The sequence below is a fragment of the Anguilla rostrata genome, chromosome 8 (assembly GCF_018555375.3).
Source record: "Anguilla rostrata isolate EN2019 chromosome 8, ASM1855537v3, whole genome shotgun sequence".
Lineage (NCBI taxonomy): Eukaryota > Metazoa > Chordata > Actinopteri > Anguilliformes > Anguillidae > Anguilla > Anguilla rostrata.
This window is the reverse complement of record NC_057940.1, coordinates 19,935,062-19,956,155: the sequence shown is the minus strand read 5'-3', so window position 1 is coordinate 19,956,155 and position 21,094 is coordinate 19,935,062. Positions and strand designations below refer to the sequence as shown.

Below are 21,094 nucleotides of genomic sequence, written 5' to 3'. Positions count from 1 at the left end.
TTTAATAATAAAGTGCCTTTTCTTTTGTCCTGCGCTCCTTTCAGTAATTAGTAAAGTGAACAACGACAGAGACAGATGGAGCCAAGGAAAGCCAAGGAGCAAACGCGTATAAAAGAATATCCCAAAGGGAAGTGATTAACATACTTCATTCATTTCCAGTGGGGCGGGGCTGGCCGTCATTTGAATTGCTGTTAACTGTGTAGTGATGTGATCTGAAAGAGCTCAGAGATGTCCAAATGGAGTGCTCTGGAAAAAAACTATAAGGATTCTGAGGTACTGCTACAGTAAGCTGGGCTAAATCAAATTAGAGATTGAATGTGAGACACAAAGACAAACACACAGAGCACTAATATGCTATCAAATGTAGCCGCTCATTTAACTTTTTTTGTAATCTAGTGATACAATCAGGGTCCCGACCGCCCCCCCCCCCTGAACAGCCAAGGATTTCAATGAGTAATTAAAAAGGGAGTTTTTTCAATTTTCAAATATCAAAAATACTGCTATAATAAAGGAACTACTAACAGAAGGGGACTGGTATTTATTTCAAGTTATGTATTTATTTTTATTTGTGTACAACGCATTTGAATTAATATGATCAAAACCTGACTGTGTAATTAGAATATATGAAGTTCGCATTTGGTCAGTCAGTAGATTTCCAGTGAATTTATATATTAAGCATGCTGCCAGTGTAAGTTGGTGTCATGTTACGATGTCAGCCTTCACTCACGAGCATTTAACATTTTCCCACCTCTTACAGGAAGAGGGCTGGGCTGTCACTTGCATGCCCTAATGCCGAAGGTATCGAAAATACTTGAGAATTATGAAGTCCACTCCCTACCACTGTCTTCTTGGTGCATTACAATCAATTTTCCTCCCTCAAAAAAGAATTATGGTTACTGTAAAATATCAGTTTATATGTTCTAACTCCGACGACAACAATTAGCACGTACTGTACAGTGTCTCTTCCCAGAGCAAGGCCGGGATTCAATCAACATTTGTAAATATGTTATTAATGAAGGCAAGTATTTTTTTAAATTAAATAAAATTAGAAATAATTTGAAAGCCAAAGGTAATAACAAATGGTGATTGAAACATATTTTATTGTTTCCATCACTTCAAAGTAGACCTCATTACTATTAATTAAAATTTACATAATCTTTGCTTAAGTTGGTGTTGGGTTCCTAGATATACCAGCTGGGTGCATTGGAAGTAACACTCCCTTCCTCTGATCATTACTCCACTTTTCATCAACTCTCAATTCCTTGTAAAATATCAACCAAACCATGCAATGCAGTATTGCTATAGTTACACTGGATGGCCAAAAGTATGTAGTTACCTGATCCAACATCTCATCCAAAGTTATGGGCATTCATATGGAGTTGGTCCACCCTTTGCTGCTAAAACAACCTCAAATGTTCTGGGAAGGTTTTATACTAAGTGTTGGAGCATTGCTGCAGGAATTTGCTTCCATTCAGCCAGAAGAGCATTAGTGAAGTTGGGCACTGATTGGGCAATTAGTTGGCTTTCTAGTTTATTCCCAAATGTCCACACCATTCTCAAGAAAACCATTTCTATATGGACCTGGCTGTGTGCCTGGGATAACTGTCACGCTGAAACAGGAAAAGACTTTCCCAAAACCGTTAATATTCTACACATAATCGTGTAGAATGTGCTTGTATGCTGTAGCATTACGATTTGCCTTCACTGGAACTACGGGGCCTAGCTCAAACCATGAAAAACAGCCCCAGACCATTACATTTTACATTACAGGCATTTAGCAGACGCTTTTAGCCAGAGCGACTTACACAACTTTTACACAGCATTTGCATTGCATCCATTTATACAGCTGGATATATACTGGAGCAATGCAGGTTAAGTACCTTGGAGACAACGAAAGTACCTTCCTGGGAATGGAACCTGTGACGTTTAGGTTACAAGACCAGCACCTTATCCATTATACCCATTTACTACCGTCTACCAGATCAAGGGGTGTCCAGATACTTTTGGTCATATAGTCTATATATATTGATATATATGTTCCTTTATTCTATCTAGTGAGTAGGAATTGATGCCATTTAGATGCCAACACATATTTCAGTACATAATTATGAAAAAAAGAATTTTCATTGATTTATGTTTTGCTTTTATGCATTCTGTTCTCCCCAAGATGGAAAATGGGACATTATAAACGTAAGTGAACAATAGGACTAAATTATCTATGATTGCCAACATCATAAAAATTCACATTTTATGATTATGCATTTTGAGTGCTAGATTACCACATATGATCATTCCAACAAGCATTTTATCACTTAGCAGGAACAGAGCGAAGCAGAATCCTACTTCCAAAGAAGGGGATGATAATGTGCTTTTCAGCCATTAATTTCCCAAATGCACGCTCCTTTAGCAGGTCATAAATTGCACGCAGGCAGTTAATAGAACGGCCATCTCTAAAGCTGGTCTAGGCACTGCTGGGGCAGAGGGACCTGCGCTCGCCTTCTGGACTTTCCATTGAGGAAAGACCACATTGTTTGACCCAGAGCCTTCATTTTGGTCATGCTGAAACGGCTTCTGACAGAATTCTGAGTGGAATGATCCAAAGTTTTGCAGTGAAAAGGCAAACAAAAACGGGAAGGATTTTTCCTCGTATGCACCATGTTCAGATCAAAGCATGGCTCCCACTGTATTTTACTTAGCTTTTCTGAACAAAAATGTTCACAAAAAGTAGTTCCACCTTCGTTGTTCGATAGGAAGATGGGATCGGGACAACGCCACTGTCAGAAAGTGAAAGGAATGAAGCTTCTCCAGAGGTTACACGGCAGTTGTCTGTTTTATGCTGTGGAAGCTGATTCGGGTGGGGGAGGTGGGAATAGACATCGCACGGGCCACTCGAACCCGCAGAGCGTGGTTGTCCTGCCAGCGGTGCCACCTCTTCCTGGCAGCTGAGCGTACCTACAAAACAGGAGCAGAGTCATGTTTTTTTAGTGCGTCAGTACCAATCAAGCTGGATTAACACTAATGGCCTTCACAATTAGCCCTGCCTCCAACAGTTACATTTGGTCAACAAAAAGGTAGAGAAACAGCCACTTCCTAGTACAGATGCCACTTAATTTAACAGTCACTTTGCTTTGTGATTCTCTGTACTTGGCAAAGAGCTTAGTGGAAAGCATTCAATACCTAGAACATTTAATCCCTACATCCCCCGCACCACCACCACCACCACTTTTCCAACAAGGTTCTAACAACAAAGCTGTAATTAATATATAAACCACCTTATATTTACATATATATATATTTTAAATATTATAATCATTTCCCCACAGCACTGGAAGTTAGACCTTCTAAACATCAATGACACCACCTTTCCTGCTATTATGAACAGCTTAAAAAAATTATCCCAGAGTCTGACCTCCAGGTCTCAGTAAAAAATACTACTAATGTTGCTGCATGTGATGGATAGATTTGACCCTTCTGCAAAATCGGTATCAACATGGTTAGACATCCATTCATTTGTATGACACCTGGCTCCAGTTTGATTAATCACTCCCTTAAAAAGTTAATATCTGAGATATTAGAAGAAATCACAAAGCACATTCTGTGTCTGCACATACAGAATTCAAATGAAAAGGTAAAGCAGTGCAAATTTGCTTCCCAATGTTCTTACTGTAATACTTAAAACCTTTTCTTCCAAATGGCATAGAAGGGGTTAAGGATCTGAGGCAAAATAGTGAGATGGTCAACTGTGCTTCTAATCCACTCCTAATGAGATTTGATTGGAACAATTAATTTCAATGATTCTACATTGCCAATTAAGCAGCTATGTTCGAGGGGCCGCAGCTATCAGGGTGTTCATTTGTGAAGGAAAGAATCCAATTTAAATGTACTAATTAAAAAGGAATTAATGACAGGGCTTGGAAATTAACATGCAAGCTGATACTCCCAAAGCCTTACACTCAAGAAACACCAGCTTCTAACCTCCTTACCTTAATAATGGGATATGCATGGGTACAAAAACAGCTCACTTTGAGTTATTTATCATAATTAAGTTGTTGATCAAAATATGAAGGTCTTTCAGTATTTCTTATAGGCTGAGCACTTCACCAGACATGGTGATAAATGTCTCATTTTGGCTTCAAACCACCTCAGTCTGCTATTATCACAAATAATGTGGGTGTGGCACTTTGCAGTCATAATCCACACCCAGCAGGCTTCAAAAGTCAGTTTAGATGACTGTATTATAGAAAGAATAATCGTACGAAAATGCCCTTTTTTTTAACATTGTTAGTAGCGTAAATGTATTTAATCATGTTTATCATTGTTTTTGATGCCAAGAAAAAACAACATACTCATGGGACCTTCAGGGCAATTAGCAGTAACAAGCCAGGAGGTATAGTAATTAGCTTCCCCATCACTGAACACATAACAGATAACTACAACTGCAATTAGTTGAAGTTTTTTCTTTCCAGGTTCTCCTTTCTCTAACTGCCTCTACTGCAATTTCTTTACACAGAAAGAGAAGATTCTTGGTTACAACACAAAGAATCAAGGAATATATAGCCGGATTAACAAAAACACACATAGCACATACAAATAATGCAGTGTTTGTCGGTGTGAACATGGTTTCAAATAGACTGCTGCCCATTAGCAATGCTTCCCGTGACACCTGATCTGTGACATCAAGACGGATCGAGAGAAGTTCAAATGACGCCACTTGCAGAGAACTCGGCCTAACCCTCACTGCCCCTGCATTTGTCACACCGCAGCACCCATGCGTGAAATGATTTCCAATGTTGACTCACCTCCCCATTAAGGAAGCAGTAAAATACTGACACGAAGAAACCCTGAAAAGTATGGGAAAGGACAGTTAACACATTGCAAGCGCAGTTTGACTAACGTTTAATCTGTCAGCCCAAACAGCCTTGCAAACTAGTACAACACATCCACCATTTTGTATCTATTTCTTTTGGAGTTTAAAAGTAACTAGTAAAATGCAGAACTTGTTTTATCTCATTTTTCACAATGGGCAGATCTGCTTACACAAACCATGTAAACACTGATGAACTGGGCCCTGTGCTTCAAGCGGTCACTTATTTTATTCAACAAGTTCTCATTACATTTAGAAATAAAATCAACTGGGCATGTTTCATGTGGAGCCAATTTCAACAAATTAAAATTCTCTGTGGAGGACCTGGTTAGGGAAGAGGTTCTATTAATATTTTATATCCTCAGGTCTCATTTTCTCAGTTAAAAAATATGGGCTAATAAAGTGAAAAGATATTAATGCCTGGCTATAATTCTGGATACATCTCACAGTGTGTGAGCGGGAGAAAGAAATGAACTATGAAGTTGAAGGTGGCAATAATGCCTATTTTTAACAGGACTCTACATTACAAAGGGATTGCAATGACAATTTAACATGTTTTGAACAAAAACATAATATCGTCAGGTTTTTTTTTAAAAAGGTGTTGGAAACATTTTCTTTGCCACATTTTTCCTCAGTTGGTAATCAAGTGACATTGTGACATTTAAGCCCATTAAAAGGGCACTGGAGCCGACATGCATGTACTCCTCAAATGCACAGTCTACAGGCCAATGGCAGGAAAAGAGTATTTTATTGATGAAAACTCCTGAAAAAGCTTGTGCACAGCTGACAGAGTTTGGAGGGACTAAAGCAGTAACAACCACAGGACGCCAGGCTAACTTAAATGCTCACATGCTTTAGCTTTTTTTGTCAGAAGACATATAAAATATGTATAAACCAGCAGAACGTAGTTTCACTGCCTCTGAGCAGGGCACACTCGGTGCATGTCAACTGTGTCAACATCAGTTCTGTTGTGACACACAGCAGTATTAAAAGAACTCCCTGGGCATTCAGGTGGCAGGGGGAAGGATACATTTATCTCCCTCTTCCTCCCCTGAGCTCCAATTATTATAAAGAACAGTGTGATGCTTATAAAAGTCTGTACATACACTCTTGATCCTTACAGCTTGAATGAGATGACTAGCCATCTGTGAGGGAGGGGAAGTGTGAAGGCCAGACGCGACCAAACAGGGGATCTATTAGTTACCAAAGGGGCACTCCAGTAACCACCGAGTCTCGTGAGAGACGAAATGAGAAGGGGGTGCTATACTCCTAAGGGATGTATCCCAAAAAATGAATAAACCCCTAAACGGGTAACTGAGGAAGGAGGAGTATATAAAGAAAATAAAGGAACAGGGAAAAGAAAAGAAGAAAAAACGACTTTGACCCGAAGCAGAGAAAAAGAAAATGTCTTTTCAAAAACAAACAAAAGACGTTCTGAGGCCAACTAAAACCAGGGGGGAAACTAGTTAGTAAGGGGCAGAAAGGTTTGTGCCCCAACGGTGACACAATAACCCCTTAAAACCACCAGCCTCAGAATCTGGACATATACCGTCCTAATACCTTTTTCTCAAAAGAAAAAACAAACAAACTGAAGTCAGAATTCTTTTTAAATTTCTTTGTTCTTAAATTCCTTACACCTTGCTCAGAAATACGACAGGGAACTGGCTAGAGCAAAACACGTTACACTCAAGCACCGTTCCACTCCCTACTGACGCTTTAAATACCCAGCCACAGGTGTGGCTGGTAATCAGCGGAAGATGTGAGCAATCCACAGGTGAAACAGATCAGAGGTAACCCTGCAGGAATGCATGGAATGTTCAAGCAGGAACAATCCTCCCACAGGAACCAAAAATAACGATTAGCCGAGTGGCTAATCTGCAAGCTCGAACTAATCGTCCCCGCACACCAAAATAACGATTAGCCGAGTGGCTAATCGGAATGCTAACCACTGAGCCGGTGCAGGCACAGAAAAATGATCTACCTGCACAGAAACCGTGACACCATCATTTTAAAGCACGTCGACCAATGACCAATTTTTGTCTCCACTGGTTGTGTACCTACACTTTAAACTTAAAAAAGTTTATTTATGTGTAAGTACACTTACAAATTTAAGACAAAAATGCAACCAATTTTACACAGGCATGTCTGCACATAGACACTAATACTTTTTTTTTTTTTACCCTTTAGACTAATTTGATTCAGTTAGCCCATGAATAGACCTCAATTCAGCAATGAACATTATTTCTCCTGTTCTGAACACTAATAAACAGTGCGTGTGTTAACTCTTGGCAAGAGTCACATCCTCATATTGGAAGCTCATTTAAAACAAATTGGTGGTTAGGAAACTGTCACTGGAGGCATTTTTAAATTGCTTATGTGAGTAAATTAGCCATTCTGGCATGTGAAGCATCACTATGTGTATACACACACAAAATTGTATGTTATCATTATCTCACCTGAAATGACTGCAGAAAAGAATTGAAATAAATAAATACTATTTGGGAGATGTCATCTTCCCCCGGATTGACAAAGAAAAGCATGTAGGTGATTCCCAGCAGGGGTAGCAAAACCAACGTGGCCTTCACAGCTTTTCTGTGGATGGAAGAGAACAATTCTGTCAGACACAATGACTGCAACATACATGTAATTAATCCCTCCCAGCCCCAATATTCATATTTTTTAAATTGGCAGCTATTCTCTGTTTGCCTCCAAGGGATTGCTTGTGAGCCAGTGACTGTCTGGTGCCCTTTAAATGGCATGCAGTGATGTACTGGAGAAGAGAGGCAAGCCTACTATGCTTTTCACAAAGCCGCCCACATCCACATTTGAGGCATACCTGCCCCTCTGATAAATTCACCCTGAGTCCACGGTCAGCCTACAAGTCACAAAGCATGCTGCTGTACCGCTAACACAGGTCATTAATAATTCAATACAACTGGAAATCTGTAAAGTTTGCAAGTACAAAGGGGGAACTTTCGATTCAGGTGTAACTAGACTGAGGAACATAGCATTGCTAACCACACCTGGGTCACATACATATTTGTTTTGGATTCAAATACTTTACTGATCTTGTTTGGTGTATTGAAACCAATCAAATAAGTGCATGACTGCCTTCTGGTCATATTGGCAGTCTCAATTACACCAGACAAGATCAATAGGGCACAGAAAAGTTTGAATCCAAAACAAATACGTATTTGACCCAGGTCTGCTGCTAACATAACATCTCTACCCTGCAGATACAGAGCCAAGAGTGTCCCACTACTGCAGGTTTCTGGTCATAGTAAACTAAAGATATAACCCATGCAGTAATTAAGGCCTTCATTAAAGTATTACAGTTCTTCTTTACATGTGTGGATTGTTGAGTTCAACAGTCATTAAAATCATCTCTCCAAACCGTGGAGACAAAGAAATGTGAACACTTGCATGTGTTTGAAAGTTGAAGTCAAGTGCAAATGTTGATTGAATGTAGGCCTGTGTCCAGGCCATAGGGTTTAGCCTGCATGCTGACAACAGCTGCGCCACTTGGGAGCTGTCACAACACAATTAATTTTAAGCATTAATGAAAGAATGTAATCTCAGAGATGTTAACCCAATGACACATCAGATCACCTCCTTCCGTTATGAAAACTACTTGCTTTCAGTTTTCCAATATGTTAGCGGTTACCAACGTTATGCTCGGCTTGAAAGAGATGAAAAAGATATTGTCAAAGCTTCATGGTAAGAAATGTCAGATGGACGCAGAAAAGCTCTAATTATTCATTAAAGTGCCTTATTGTTTCGGATCAACGGGTACAAATGTGCAATGTTTATGTTTTCCCAACTGAGAACTGGAATTCCTTATCATGATCGATACTTTTCGAGGCCTTTCCTTTTAAGAAGTATTGCACGTTCTCCACAAAGCAGTCTATTTACCAGTATTCTCTGCTAATCTGTGATTATTTACATGTACTGTACATTGACAAATGTTGTCAGTAACTCTTAATTCACTGCAATGTTATTCCATTTCTGATAACACAGAAGCTCTATCATTGCAGACTCTCCTATACTGAGCATACCATTGTAAACATGAAAGCTCAGTATTGAGCCAAATCTCCAAAAACCGCAGTGCGCTCTGCTCTTCAATTGAAAAAAAGACTATGATTTCTGTTACACAGTAGCACTGTGAGTTTCATCATCCCTGAAATCCACTAAAAAGGATGATTTGAATCTGAAAAGGGTAACATTGTTTAATTGTCTTGTTAAAAGCATGCTTCAATTCAACAGAAAATGCCTGAAAAGTCCAACAACAAAAAAGTTCTGGGGTCTCATCTATAAATTTTGTTGTTTATGAACTTAGACCGTTGGTATACGTATCTTTTCCCAATCTCTTGTCATGTAATATTAGGAAAGCATTACATTTGTAAAAGTAGGAATATGTATTTTTATCAGTTCAGTTTTGATAACTGTGACAGCAATGCTTGAATCACTGAGGAAAAATACAAATAGGACATGTGGCATTAATGCCTATTTGCAATGAATGTTGGTTGTTCCAGACATTTTTCTTTCAGTGCTTTCAGACATTCAATATTAATGTTTCTTAGATTCAATAAAAAAAATGAAATTAAAATGTACATCTGAAACATAAATTATGTTAACAGAAATGCATATACTGATTCTTGGAAAATAATATCAATCAATCAACAAGCCAAGGATATAGAAATATATTTCTCAGTTTTAAGGTTGAATCACTATTGTTTAAATGCACGCCATACCTTTAAACCTATTTTCAAATGTAATGCTACATTTTTTTATTCAGTCCTTGATTTCAAATCACTTCTTGAATGCACAATTTTATAAGACGGGTCTGTTTTTCAATTATAATGCATTCCAGCTGTTGTGCATGAGGCAAAAATCCATATCAGCTCCTAATTATGCATGCAGACATATCCTGCAATGGGGCTGCAGGGTAGCTCACTTAGCAATCTAATGCGTCTCAGAATTATTCCTCCTGCTGCTGACTGCTGTCATTTGCCCAGCGGAAAAAATTACATACTGGAGATTATGAATATGTTAGCTATCTTACTGTATGGCAAAGTACAACAGAAAGTCTGGTTCTATATGGATTTAGCATCACACCAATACTACTCACAAACAGATATTACTGAGAACACAATATGATGAGCCCTGCAGTGACTACAGTGAACAATAAAAGTAATTTTCTAAATTTAGTGAAAGATACAGAGAGGTAAATCTGTTTCTTCTGCTGCATACATTTCAGGAAAAAAAGTCAATGTGCATGTATTGAATCATGGTCTTAAAGGCTTCAGATGGCGGAATAAAAAACATGACGTGCAAAATCTACAGTAGTAACATTTCCAATTTATCTTTATTTATTGGAAAAGTATGCTAGTATTGAGTGTCTGGCTGTGTTTGCTCAAAGCTATTATTGTTGAGACAGGTCTGGAAAATCAATGGGATATAGACTCAAATTACTTCAAGAATGGGCCACACACATCAATAAATCTTTACCCTATTTTCACAGCCCTTGCCATGGAGACTTGATTCCAATGAGGAATCGTAACAGACTGTAGTGTGGAATACCTCAGGATCAAGAGCATAGCAGTCTTACTAAACTTTCACAGTACTGTTGGAAAATAGTAAGGAGGATATTTTTGCTATGCATACTGGCAGACATGTGACGTAGATTGTTTCTGCGAGAGGTTACTAGCACTGACATGAACAGGCAATGCTAATTAACTGTAGAGAGCATTACAAACTGGGTTCAGAGGCAGCTCTCAAGAATTCATGTGTAATCTACACAAATATGGTCCAAAAATCTGGAAAATCAATGGGATATAGACTCAAATTACTTCAAGAATAGGCCGCACAGATCAATAAATCATTACCCTATTTTCACAGCCCTTGTCATGGAGACTTGATTCCAATGAGGATTCGTAACAGACTGTAGTGTGGCCTACCTCAGGATCAAGAGCATGGCAGTCTTACTAAACTTTCACAGTACTGTTGGAAAATAGTAAGGAGGATATGTTTGCATACTATTCTTCGCGTACTAAAACAGACTAAACAGTAGGCTTAGTAGACAGCACACACTTTGAGGACACAGCAGTTAGGAGGATGATTTGGACACAGCCACACTTTTAGAGCCTGTATAATGCAATGCCACTACACAAATCGATTGCAAATTTCTGATGCTGTTTCTTAAAGAGCACTTTCCTAAAAACCTGGCTGCAATAAAATGGAGCAAATATGCTGAATAAAACTGGATAGCATGAAGTAAACTGAATTGGGAATGCATGCAGTAAAAAAAATAGAGAAATACATTTGCTAATCAGTTAATGGGTGCAACTGAACACTGTACACACCTCCTGAATGCACCTGCTGCTTTGCATTTGAGTGTTGGGCTTACCTATACTGTATTGTTTCTGAGGTGGTTGAGGCTCTCAGTTTGGTCATCAGGATCCTCACGATGTTGAACAGGAAAACAAAATTTATCTAGTGAAAAATTAAGAGAAAGAACAACTTTGTGATAATTGCCACGTGATTGATGTGTGTTTTTAGATGTCGACCAATCCCTGTACATTTGAATGACTGGGAAAATGGCAACTGGCCAATTATAATTTTAAAAGACTGTCTTTGAAAGCAAAGGTTATGATTCAGCCAACATTTCAGAAAAGGACCAAGATCTTGGTGCACACATTCATCTTGCTAAATGTGCCGTTTGTTGCACGGATTAAGATTATTACTATTCAGTTCCTGCACTTATTCAGCGAAAATGCCATGGATTCTATGCTCATGATGACTTCAGTGTGCTATGGCACAATTCAATGGCAACAGTCTGGGAGTGAATAAGTGCCACATGCAAGGTTTTTCATTCAAATGCTTGTCGGAAATAGCTTGGTGAGTATTAGCAATCCTTCTCAAGGCCTGTTTGTGAAGAATAAAAGCCGATGAGCATTTTAAATAGTAGACCGAAGCTAAAACCAAGAGTTGATTGCACAAGGTTATTGTGTAGAGCATAAAAAAAATTGCCAAATCTTTAAAAATAGCAAGATTTTAAGTTTATTTAAAAAATATAACAGTATTCAAACTCTGAGCTGAACTGAGCACCTTGCCATGCATACTGGCAGACATGTGACATAGATTGTTTCTGTAACCCAACAACTAGAGGTTACTAGCACTGACATAAACAGCCAATACTAATTAACTGTGGAGAGTATTGCAAACTGGTTTCAGAGGCAGCTCTCAAAAATGCAAGTGTTATCTATACAAATCTGTTCCAAAAATAAATCTTTATTGCTTAAAATCTTTGATTTATCTTAGATTTTCTTTACTTATTATTCACTCAGTGAATTTAGATAATTATTCAGTTCATGCTAAATAAATGCATAGAAATACAATATTGTAAAAATGTTTTTTATTCATATCTAATAATATTAAATCAATACACAAATATTTTATTTAGCTGGCTTTGGAGATAACAGATTTCTTTCCCACTTTAATGCCTGTGTGTGTGCACATGTGCCTGTGTGCATGCCTGCATACCAGAGATCTAGGGTTTTGGCGGCCCTAAACAAGAATGTTGCTGTGGCCACAAAGTGATCCAACATAAACACATGCACCACTTAACCGCTTAATTAAATCCACTTACTTCACTTGTAATGCACCATAAACAATTTATAACAGTAGTTTTGGGGTGAATACTGTACAATGACAGTGTGTCCCGAAAGAAAAACTTAATAATTATGTGACCCAAGGATGGTTGTGGGTCTAAATGGCTGCATAGATTGTTTAAGGCAGCGGCTGGCTCTGGGTTGTGCATACTTACCAACAGCACAAGAATGACAGGCCCTTGATAAATGTAGTCTATGTACTTCCCAGGTTCTTTTCCAAACCAGCATCTGCAAATGAAATTTAAAAAAAGTATTGTGTGCTGACACTTGTCCTATTAAAAGGGCTGAAGTACATTGGGATGGCAGGTATGCCATCCCGCCAAGTTACGCCTTGGCGGGGGCATGCCCCATACCTATACAGCACCGAGAGTTTGGCACTTTTCAGGGTTCCCCACAGAAATAACCACAACAGCCACAGACACTCAGCCCTTAAAAAACATTAAATTCTGTACATTTTGACCCCATTTCAACAGACAGATTTCATAAACAACTTCACATGTCCACACATAAATAAAGCCCCAAACTAAGGGGATTTTGCGTTTTCTCCTTCTTCTTCTTCTTCTTCTCTTTCTTCTTCTTATTCTTCTTCTCATTCTTATTTTTCCTGCCGCCTATCCCATTAACAACATGTCTCCCCATTGGACATTTTACCGACATCAGCCAAATCTTCACCTACACGACCCAATCAAAAACTTGCATACACACGCAAAATACCCATACCTTTTTATTCTGAAACATTTCCAGTTTAAACAGGTAATCTGCCTGTGGCCTAGTAGGTAAGGTTACAGTCCTGGGAACATGGGGTCTTAGGTTCAAGCCCACCTAGGGACACGTTTCTTTAACCTGCTTTTACCCTCACTAATAATTGTCTACTACTTCTCAATTATTGCTTTTGCACCATATCTACCCACCGTTCACCGAACGTATACACTGCATTATGACGTACCGTCTGCACATTCAGTTATTAACCAGCTACAATATTGCAAAGCCATATGGATTTAACGGGAGCTCTTCTGTGCTTACTGGCCTGTGTTGTTCTTTAAAACCACGGACAGGTTTGTTAATGATATTTCACGCAGTGCATAGCTATGTCATGGTGCTGCACTAACGAAGTCACAGACTGGTAAACTTTCGGTTGAAGGATTGAATCCCGCCTCGCCCTCAGGCAGATAATTTCCTCTTTTACACTAACGTTTTCTTACGCTTTTATATTTTCTTTACCAAAACTCACTCACGGCCACCCATATGCATTTCATGATGGCAAACGTCTTCCTTTTATTAAAAAGTTACACCAGTTCACCACTGTGCCATTTCTACTAACTATATTTCTTCACTTGGCTACCGTACAAAACCTTCTTATCAGCAAAGCCACGTTTCTACATTCATGTTACCTCGCCCTGTTCTCTATCTAGCCACATACAAACAATTACTAGGTATGTACGTTCTGCAACTCCCCATTAAAACATTACATTTAAAATAATGACTCACTCATAATTATAAGTACTAGTACAGAACATGACAAAATCACATCAGTGGAATAGATTGCGCACATTACTTAACCCTCCACTTTAACAACTAATGCTTTATACCGACTGTTATATATACTGTTCGATAAGGAAACTAAGCTCGCTCATGGTCACTTCATTTACTTCGCATTATAGTCTGTGATCATGTCGACCTTCACCTACATGCCCATTCTGCTAAAAACATATTGTTTCAACTATGTAATTTCATCATTTCATCCTAATTTCTCTCACAATGTTGTTATTTTCTCATATGCAAAGCCTGCTGGGACATATGCGTCTGCTTTTATTCTCCACTATCAAGTTTTCCGGTTCTAGCTTAGCAAAACAGCGAAGAGGATGCCTTATAAACCTTACAAACACTAAAAGTGCATCTCCACGAAATAACAGACAGCAGAGCAGGACAGCAGGGTACACAAGTTGCGACCTAGGGAGCTCTAATTCTACGGGCTTGCTGATTCTTTTCTCAATCAAGGCTCGTTGGATGGCCGTCAAATCCGTGAGTACATACACTGGCCATATTTCACCTGCGTTTCTGATGCGTTTACACTTACACCACCGCACCCTTTGTCACAGCCACTGTTTTACATATATAGCAAACCGAAACTGCTAAACGGTACACGCTCATCAGACTGAGGAAATGTTGGGTAGCATTGCTTTGGAATACATCTTATTTAATTTCGGTGAGGCAAGATAGCCTATATTGTTTGTAGTACCGTAACTTGGCGTCATTTTGATATCAATACTTTTAATGGCAGGCCTGGACTGGTCTTGTATGTGTGAGTAACTTGGCATTTGTACATTGAAAACGTGTTTTTTTATGAGATACTAGATTGCAACGCAATAAGAATGTCATGGCAACTGCTCAAGGCTTCACACAGAGATGTCCCAATTCATTTGTAAACCTAGGGCAAGTGAAATCAACTACATAAGCTGAATAATATGTACTTCAATGTGGCAGGCATGTCCAATTACTGCATGTGAGAAAAGCTCCCGCTAAGAGCTAAAAGAAAAAATCCTACATACATTTGTCTTTGATAAAAGGAGATAGCATCCATCAGATGTTTTCATGTGAAAAGAGGAATGGTCTTCCATGGGTTCATAGACAAAGTTTAAGGGGTGGGGAGGGGGGGGGGGACTCTAGGGGCTGAAAGATTTCACAAGAGTAAACCTTAAATGCTTGCACAAATACAACTATAACGTTACAAATTATTATATGCACCACTAATGCAAATCGCCACTAATCACAACTGATTATTGGTAGAAATAAATGAAACCCTGTTGCTACAGCAAGCAACCAGCTACAGTGTACACACCCCATGACACACCCAGATACAAACTTGTGTTTTCTTTATTTTGCAAACCCACAGCCTCTGCCATTTTTTCATCGGATTCATATCGAAAATTGATAGCCTACACTTTAAAAAAAATAAATAAACTGCTCAAATAAACAAATCTAGCGACATGCAGTGAGTAGGCCTATAGCTTTCTTTTTGTGTCGTCTTCTGGTACTGTATATATGGACAATGGGTGGTACTGTGTTGAACAGTGCAGTGTTGAATAGTTGGAATTGTTGACAGTAGTGAAATTTTGATGTGTTATGTTGTATGGTTCAATGGCTATAAGTCTTTTTGTGTGTGGTGCAGCGCTATGGTTGCAAGTTGATAGACATAGCATATTTTCAACCCAGAATGAGATGAAGCTCTGTGCTCCCCCAGTATAATTCAACCCATGCACTGGCACAAGACAAACTGCACCTATGCGTGGGTTCAATCATGGAAGCCAGAGAATGAAAATAAATAATTGTGAGAAAGCACCGAAAGTATGTTTTCTGGCAAATTGTGTCTTCTGTCAAAGATTGTAATACATATTTGGTTAGAAGTAATATAATACAAATTAAGTTGCGTTTTACCATTGTTTTAGTTATTCAGTTATCTTTTTTTGTTTGATTTTAGCTGTTATTGATCAAATAACATCAGTTATAGCTATAATGATAATGATAATGATATCTCATCAAAAATACTGCTCTGAAGAAATTACATCTTTATGAAGTCAGCAGAAAGTACATTTTCTGACATTTTAGAGCCAAGCAGTCCAACTAAAACCCTGCCAGTGGTCAGTGCTTACCCTCCACATATGTACACAGCTGACAGAGTGAGATTTCAGATCAGATGTCGTGACAGTGATCAGTACTGGAAATAGCCTCCTCTAAGTGTCAACCGTAGCAGGTCTTTCCTTGAGATTTGCCATTTCCGGGTTTCACACCTGGGGGGTCCTCCCCTTTGCCAATCTGCTCAGGAAGCTAACCACGTGCCATAAACTACGGGGCTCCGCGGCTGCCCGGCCCTTCACAGATCCTGCGCCTGGAGCCGATCATCCTCTCCGCCTTTCATTTCCCTCGATAGCCGGCGGCTAACCCCCGTATCCCCAAACCCCACCCTGCGAAGCCTTGAAGCTCGCTCCTGTCAGCCCTGAATCACTGCACAGCGTCATCCCCTTTATCCTCGATGCCATTTTGTGATCCTGCGCACGGGTGAGCCAAAGAAGCGCAGCTGCAAGGAAGGGAGGATTTACTATTTCATCTAGTTAATCCGAGTCTGCTTCTTTGTCTGAAATGAGGGGAACTGGCTGCCAGGAAACTGAGCTTCTTTTATCTTTTAACTCTCATATTGCATTTTCTCAGCCCAATGCTGAGGGCCAAGTATTATTGAGTCAAATGTAATGTTTCGGGAATCTTCAATTATGATCCTATTAAAAGAATGGCACAGTAATATTGAGAATGACTTATATTGTTAACATTTTGTTGGCTAATTCATACAGTAAGTGTTATACAGTATATATCCACCATAACTGTTGTGGATTGCCAAGACAATTTGCGTGGAAGTATGAAAGTACATGTGCAATATACAGCTGTTTATGCTTACATTTAAGAATGGTTGTCATTATCACTTTTCAGTGATTCGTACTCTATAAATGTCCAATAGATGTGGATAGTCTCATGTGCTACTGAGAAATAAGTTGTGGAAATGATTGAGTAATAAATGAGAACATCAGAGAGGAATGTCTGGGCACCTGAGCTCTGTTAAGGCACTATGCACAGTCTGGAGAGTACCGGTGCTTACTGTAGCCAGGACTTCGGCCAATCAGTATCACTTATGCACATTTAAGGGAGGGGCATGTTTCAGTGTGCAGGATAACCCTCACTCCCTAGAAGCTCCCCTGATTGATGAGCCAATTGTGACCTGCCCATGCCAGAGGCACAGTGCTCTACTGTTGCACCTATGTCACCTTCACTGGCAGGCTGCAGTGGGAAAAAAAACCAGGCACCTGTTTCAGGAGTTCTAAGTGGAAGAAGGGTGCTGAGAAGATATCCATTCACCTAGTTAACCGATTAATCCCTTATAGACATTCTTTCTAATCACATGGCTTAAATAAATCCAGATGTTCATTTGGATTTAGTGTTTGCTCTTAGTCCAACGTCCCCCTTAAATCTGTTTAATTCCCTTTCCCATCACAGGCATGGCAAAACCTTTGATCTGTGTTCAATTATTATTATGTCTAATAGCTCTGATATGCATCCTGGTGCCTGCAGTTATCAACTAATTAATTTGGAACTCTCACAAAACTCCCTTCAATTGGGACTTCAAGCCGCAAGGGTGATGTGCAATTACCAAACTCATTTTCTAATATTCTATATTAAAACACAGATGGCACAGCTGTTATCTTTTAAAGGCACTAAATATGCTTTTAAAATCAAGGCTCAACTTGTCTGTTAGTTAAGATTAATACATAGTCTGGATAACTCATGCTCTGTGGAGCTGCAACTGCCACATAGGTACTGATTAAAGGAATAATCTTTACATAGTAAAATAAATGTTTGGCAGTTTCATTTGAAAGAACCTAAACATTCTCAATTGAGAAAACCTAAAAAATATATAAGTGTAAAAATTGAAGTTAAATTCAATGTGAATGCAATGTGAAGCTATTTTTTCTGTTTGGGTACAAAAGGAAGAGATCATGTGTAATTACTGAATGGCCAGTAATAATATCACAGTGTACACTGCACACTGTAAGACATTCATGTACAATGTATTACCCTTTAATTACCATTTATTAGTTACTAAATCAGACCTTCACTGTCAAGTAATAAAAATCAAGAAAGGATTTTCTCCACTTTAAGTAATTTTCTTCATTGTGGTCATAAGGACATAAATATGTGCCAAACTGAACCTGCTGGAAGATTCAGGCTTGTGTTTAGCAAACGAAAACACTCTGCAATCGATGAGCACAGAACGCCTCCAGTTTGTAAAATTTCTGAAAGACGTGAGGCCATACCTTTTGTCTTCAGCAAGGGAGTGGTTCCTCTGCACGGAATTACATTAATGCCTCCAGGTACGCTCCAATTATTTTCAAGTATTGATTTTAAATTGATGTGAAACGGGTAACATACTTACTGTTCATTTTCATTGTAAAGCTTGCCTATAGCCCAAGCCACAATTATTGGACATGGAATACCTGCAAGAAAAACAAATAAGCAAATAAATAAATACAGTATATGTAATCATGGGCTTTTGTCAGTGAAAGATAAATCATTATTATTATGAATTTTAGAAATTTGAACAATATATATATATTTCCCTGTTGTTGTTCGTACTGTCACAGAAGTCAAGTCAAGTCAAGTCAAGTCAAGTCAGTTTATTTATAAAGCACATTTAAAAACAACAGAAGTTGACCAACGTCTGAAGCAATACAGAAGCAATACAGCAGCGCCAGTGAGACAGGTCACAACTCAATAAACGTGAGCACAACAGTACAACTATTTTAGAAAAATCAGGAAAGCAGCAATATAATTCAAAGAGCTACAGCATCCCAACTGGACAGCTGGTCTGGTGCTAAATTAAATTGTGGGTTGAGATTTAAGAGGTGAGAAAGGTCTCTGACAAAAGCTGAGACTGGAAATCCCCAGTCATGCTCACTAAGTGAATTGAGGGGCCACATTTAATGCTATCCATTAGAGTTGATAAAAAAAGGATTAAGGATTATTTTGATATCCTCGTTATGATGCAATGGCTAGATGTCACACAGAAAATAATGTTAATAAAGTACTTTTTTATGGAATTAGTTTAGAAATCACAATCATATGTAAAATGCTCACACCACAATAGTAATTCTGTGAAGATTTTGCAAGTGTTAGCCTAGAAGTTGAGTTTCCAAATTATTACAGTTAAAAGTATTTCTCAGAACCAAATATCTCTTGCATATATCATGACAGTTGTAAGGCTTTTAGATAAAGTTTGTTTAGATAAAATACTTCTCACCTCTAATGTCTTGAGTTAAGCATGTTTACGTCTGTTTGATATCATTTTATTTGGGAAGGTAGGAAGTGAGAGATTTATCTTAGATTTGCATGCACATAACAATGTCTTGCTTTTAAAACGACGGGAGACGCATGTAACAGCTTTAAAAATATTCATTCCATTGATATGCCATATTTCTATGCCACTGAACTCTCCCCTGTATACAGTATTTGACCTCTCATGTTCAATAAAAAGAATGGAGGTACCTTGCCCTTTGTGGCATGCACTTCCAAATCACACACACAACTGAAACAGGTGGTGGGGCAAAATGCATTTATTCATGTTTTATTTCACCAGGCCAGCATCTACCATGGCAGTATCTGCTTGTGAGGCTTCTCATCTGAAGCATCTACCTTGGCAGAATCTTGCAAGTCTACTGTAGTGTAGTATCACAATGCTTTCCTTCGCAATTAGGAAAAATTTACGATCTGTGTAGCTTAAGAGTTGTTGTGGTTTTGCAGTAATCACACTAAAAAATATTAATTTTTTTTTTTTTTAATTGTATTTTAATAACTAAAATAAATTAACAAAATTAAGAAACAATGTGTAATTACTGAAATGGCTAAGAATTTAACTTAAAGGTAAATCCTTTTCAAAATAAACATCTAAACTTTTTTTAAAAGATCTTTTTCCAGCTTGAAATTCTGATGCCATTTAGTGTAAATGGCATCTGTTAAGGCTTTTTACTAGATGTTGGATCATTGCTGTAGGGGTTTGCTTCCATTCAGCCAGAAGAGCATTAGTGAGGTCGAGCACTGAATGGGTGATTAGGCCTGGCTCGCAGTTGACTTTCCAAATGATCCCAAAGGGGCTGGATGGTGCTAAGGTCAGGGCTCACAAAGCACAGGAAGCACAGAATCATCAAGAATATCATTGCATTAAGATTTGCCTTCACTGGAACTTAAAGAGCCTAGCCCAACCCATGAAAAGCAGCCCTAGACCAAGGGCTGTCCATATACTTTTGGTTATACAGTGTACAGTGTTTAACGTGTTGCTGTGACATCCTCTGTCAGTTTAGGAGATGGCAGACACATGAATTGCCACCTGCCAGATCTGCTCACTGCATAGTCAGACAGTTAGGCTGCGCTGAAGGAGTAGGCTTCAGGCATAGCTGGCACAAGCAGACTGCCGGAGCCTTTACGACCAGAGGGGTTGCCTGTGTGTGATGACTCAACGGTCAAAACCCTGCCTCCATGGCTGATGCTACAGCCAGTCTTGTGTTGTCCTGCGGGCCGGAGCCAGTGCAGTCAGGGTTCAATAGAAGACTGTTGGGTGCCTCGAACCACCAAACTGTTTAAGATGGATGAATCACCCAGAAGCCTTGTTATGTCACATTATGTTCTGTGAAAGTTTTAGAATCATGTTAATTTGTCCTTAAAATGTAATTAATCAGGACAATGAGAGAACAGTTTCATTCAGAAGTTAAACTTCAATTTAATAACTTCAATACCGAGGTTCCAACTGATAAAACAGTAAAACTTCTCTTCCTGCAACCTAAGTCATCTTGCTCAAAATATTAAGATATGATCAAACACTGCCAAGTTCTCTTTATCAAGAGAGTTCAGCTCCATATTCTCGGTTATGTGGTACATTTCACTGCATGTTCCTCTGGAGACATTTGCCTACTTTTAATATTTAGTCTGAAGCAACCCTTTTTTTGTAAATATTGGTTTCTCTCCT

General features: G+C 38.8%; 1 protein-coding gene across 4 annotated transcripts in view; it reads right to left on the bottom strand.

Moving 5' to 3' along the window:
- Nucleotides 1–436: 436 nt before the first annotated feature.
- Nucleotides 437–21,094, bottom strand: part of LOC135261070 (corticotropin-releasing factor receptor 2) — an 80,787-nt gene continuing 60,129 nt past the window's right edge. For all 4 annotated transcript variants that reach the window (XM_064346928.1, XM_064346927.1, XM_064346929.1 and 1 more), the window contains 6 exons: nucleotides 18,512–18,572; nucleotides 12,690–12,762; nucleotides 11,271–11,356; nucleotides 7,321–7,456; nucleotides 4,800–4,841; nucleotides 437–2,952 (listed from right to left, as the gene is read on the bottom strand). In XM_064346928.1, coding sequence (XP_064202998.1) covers nucleotides 2,812–2,952; nucleotides 4,800–4,841; nucleotides 7,321–7,456; nucleotides 11,271–11,356; nucleotides 12,690–12,762; nucleotides 18,512–18,572 — 539 coding nt within the window. In that variant the 3' untranslated portion in view covers nucleotides 437–2,811. The remainder of the gene's footprint in view (nucleotides 2,953–4,799; nucleotides 4,842–7,320; nucleotides 7,457–11,270; nucleotides 11,357–12,689; nucleotides 12,763–18,511; nucleotides 18,573–21,094) is intronic.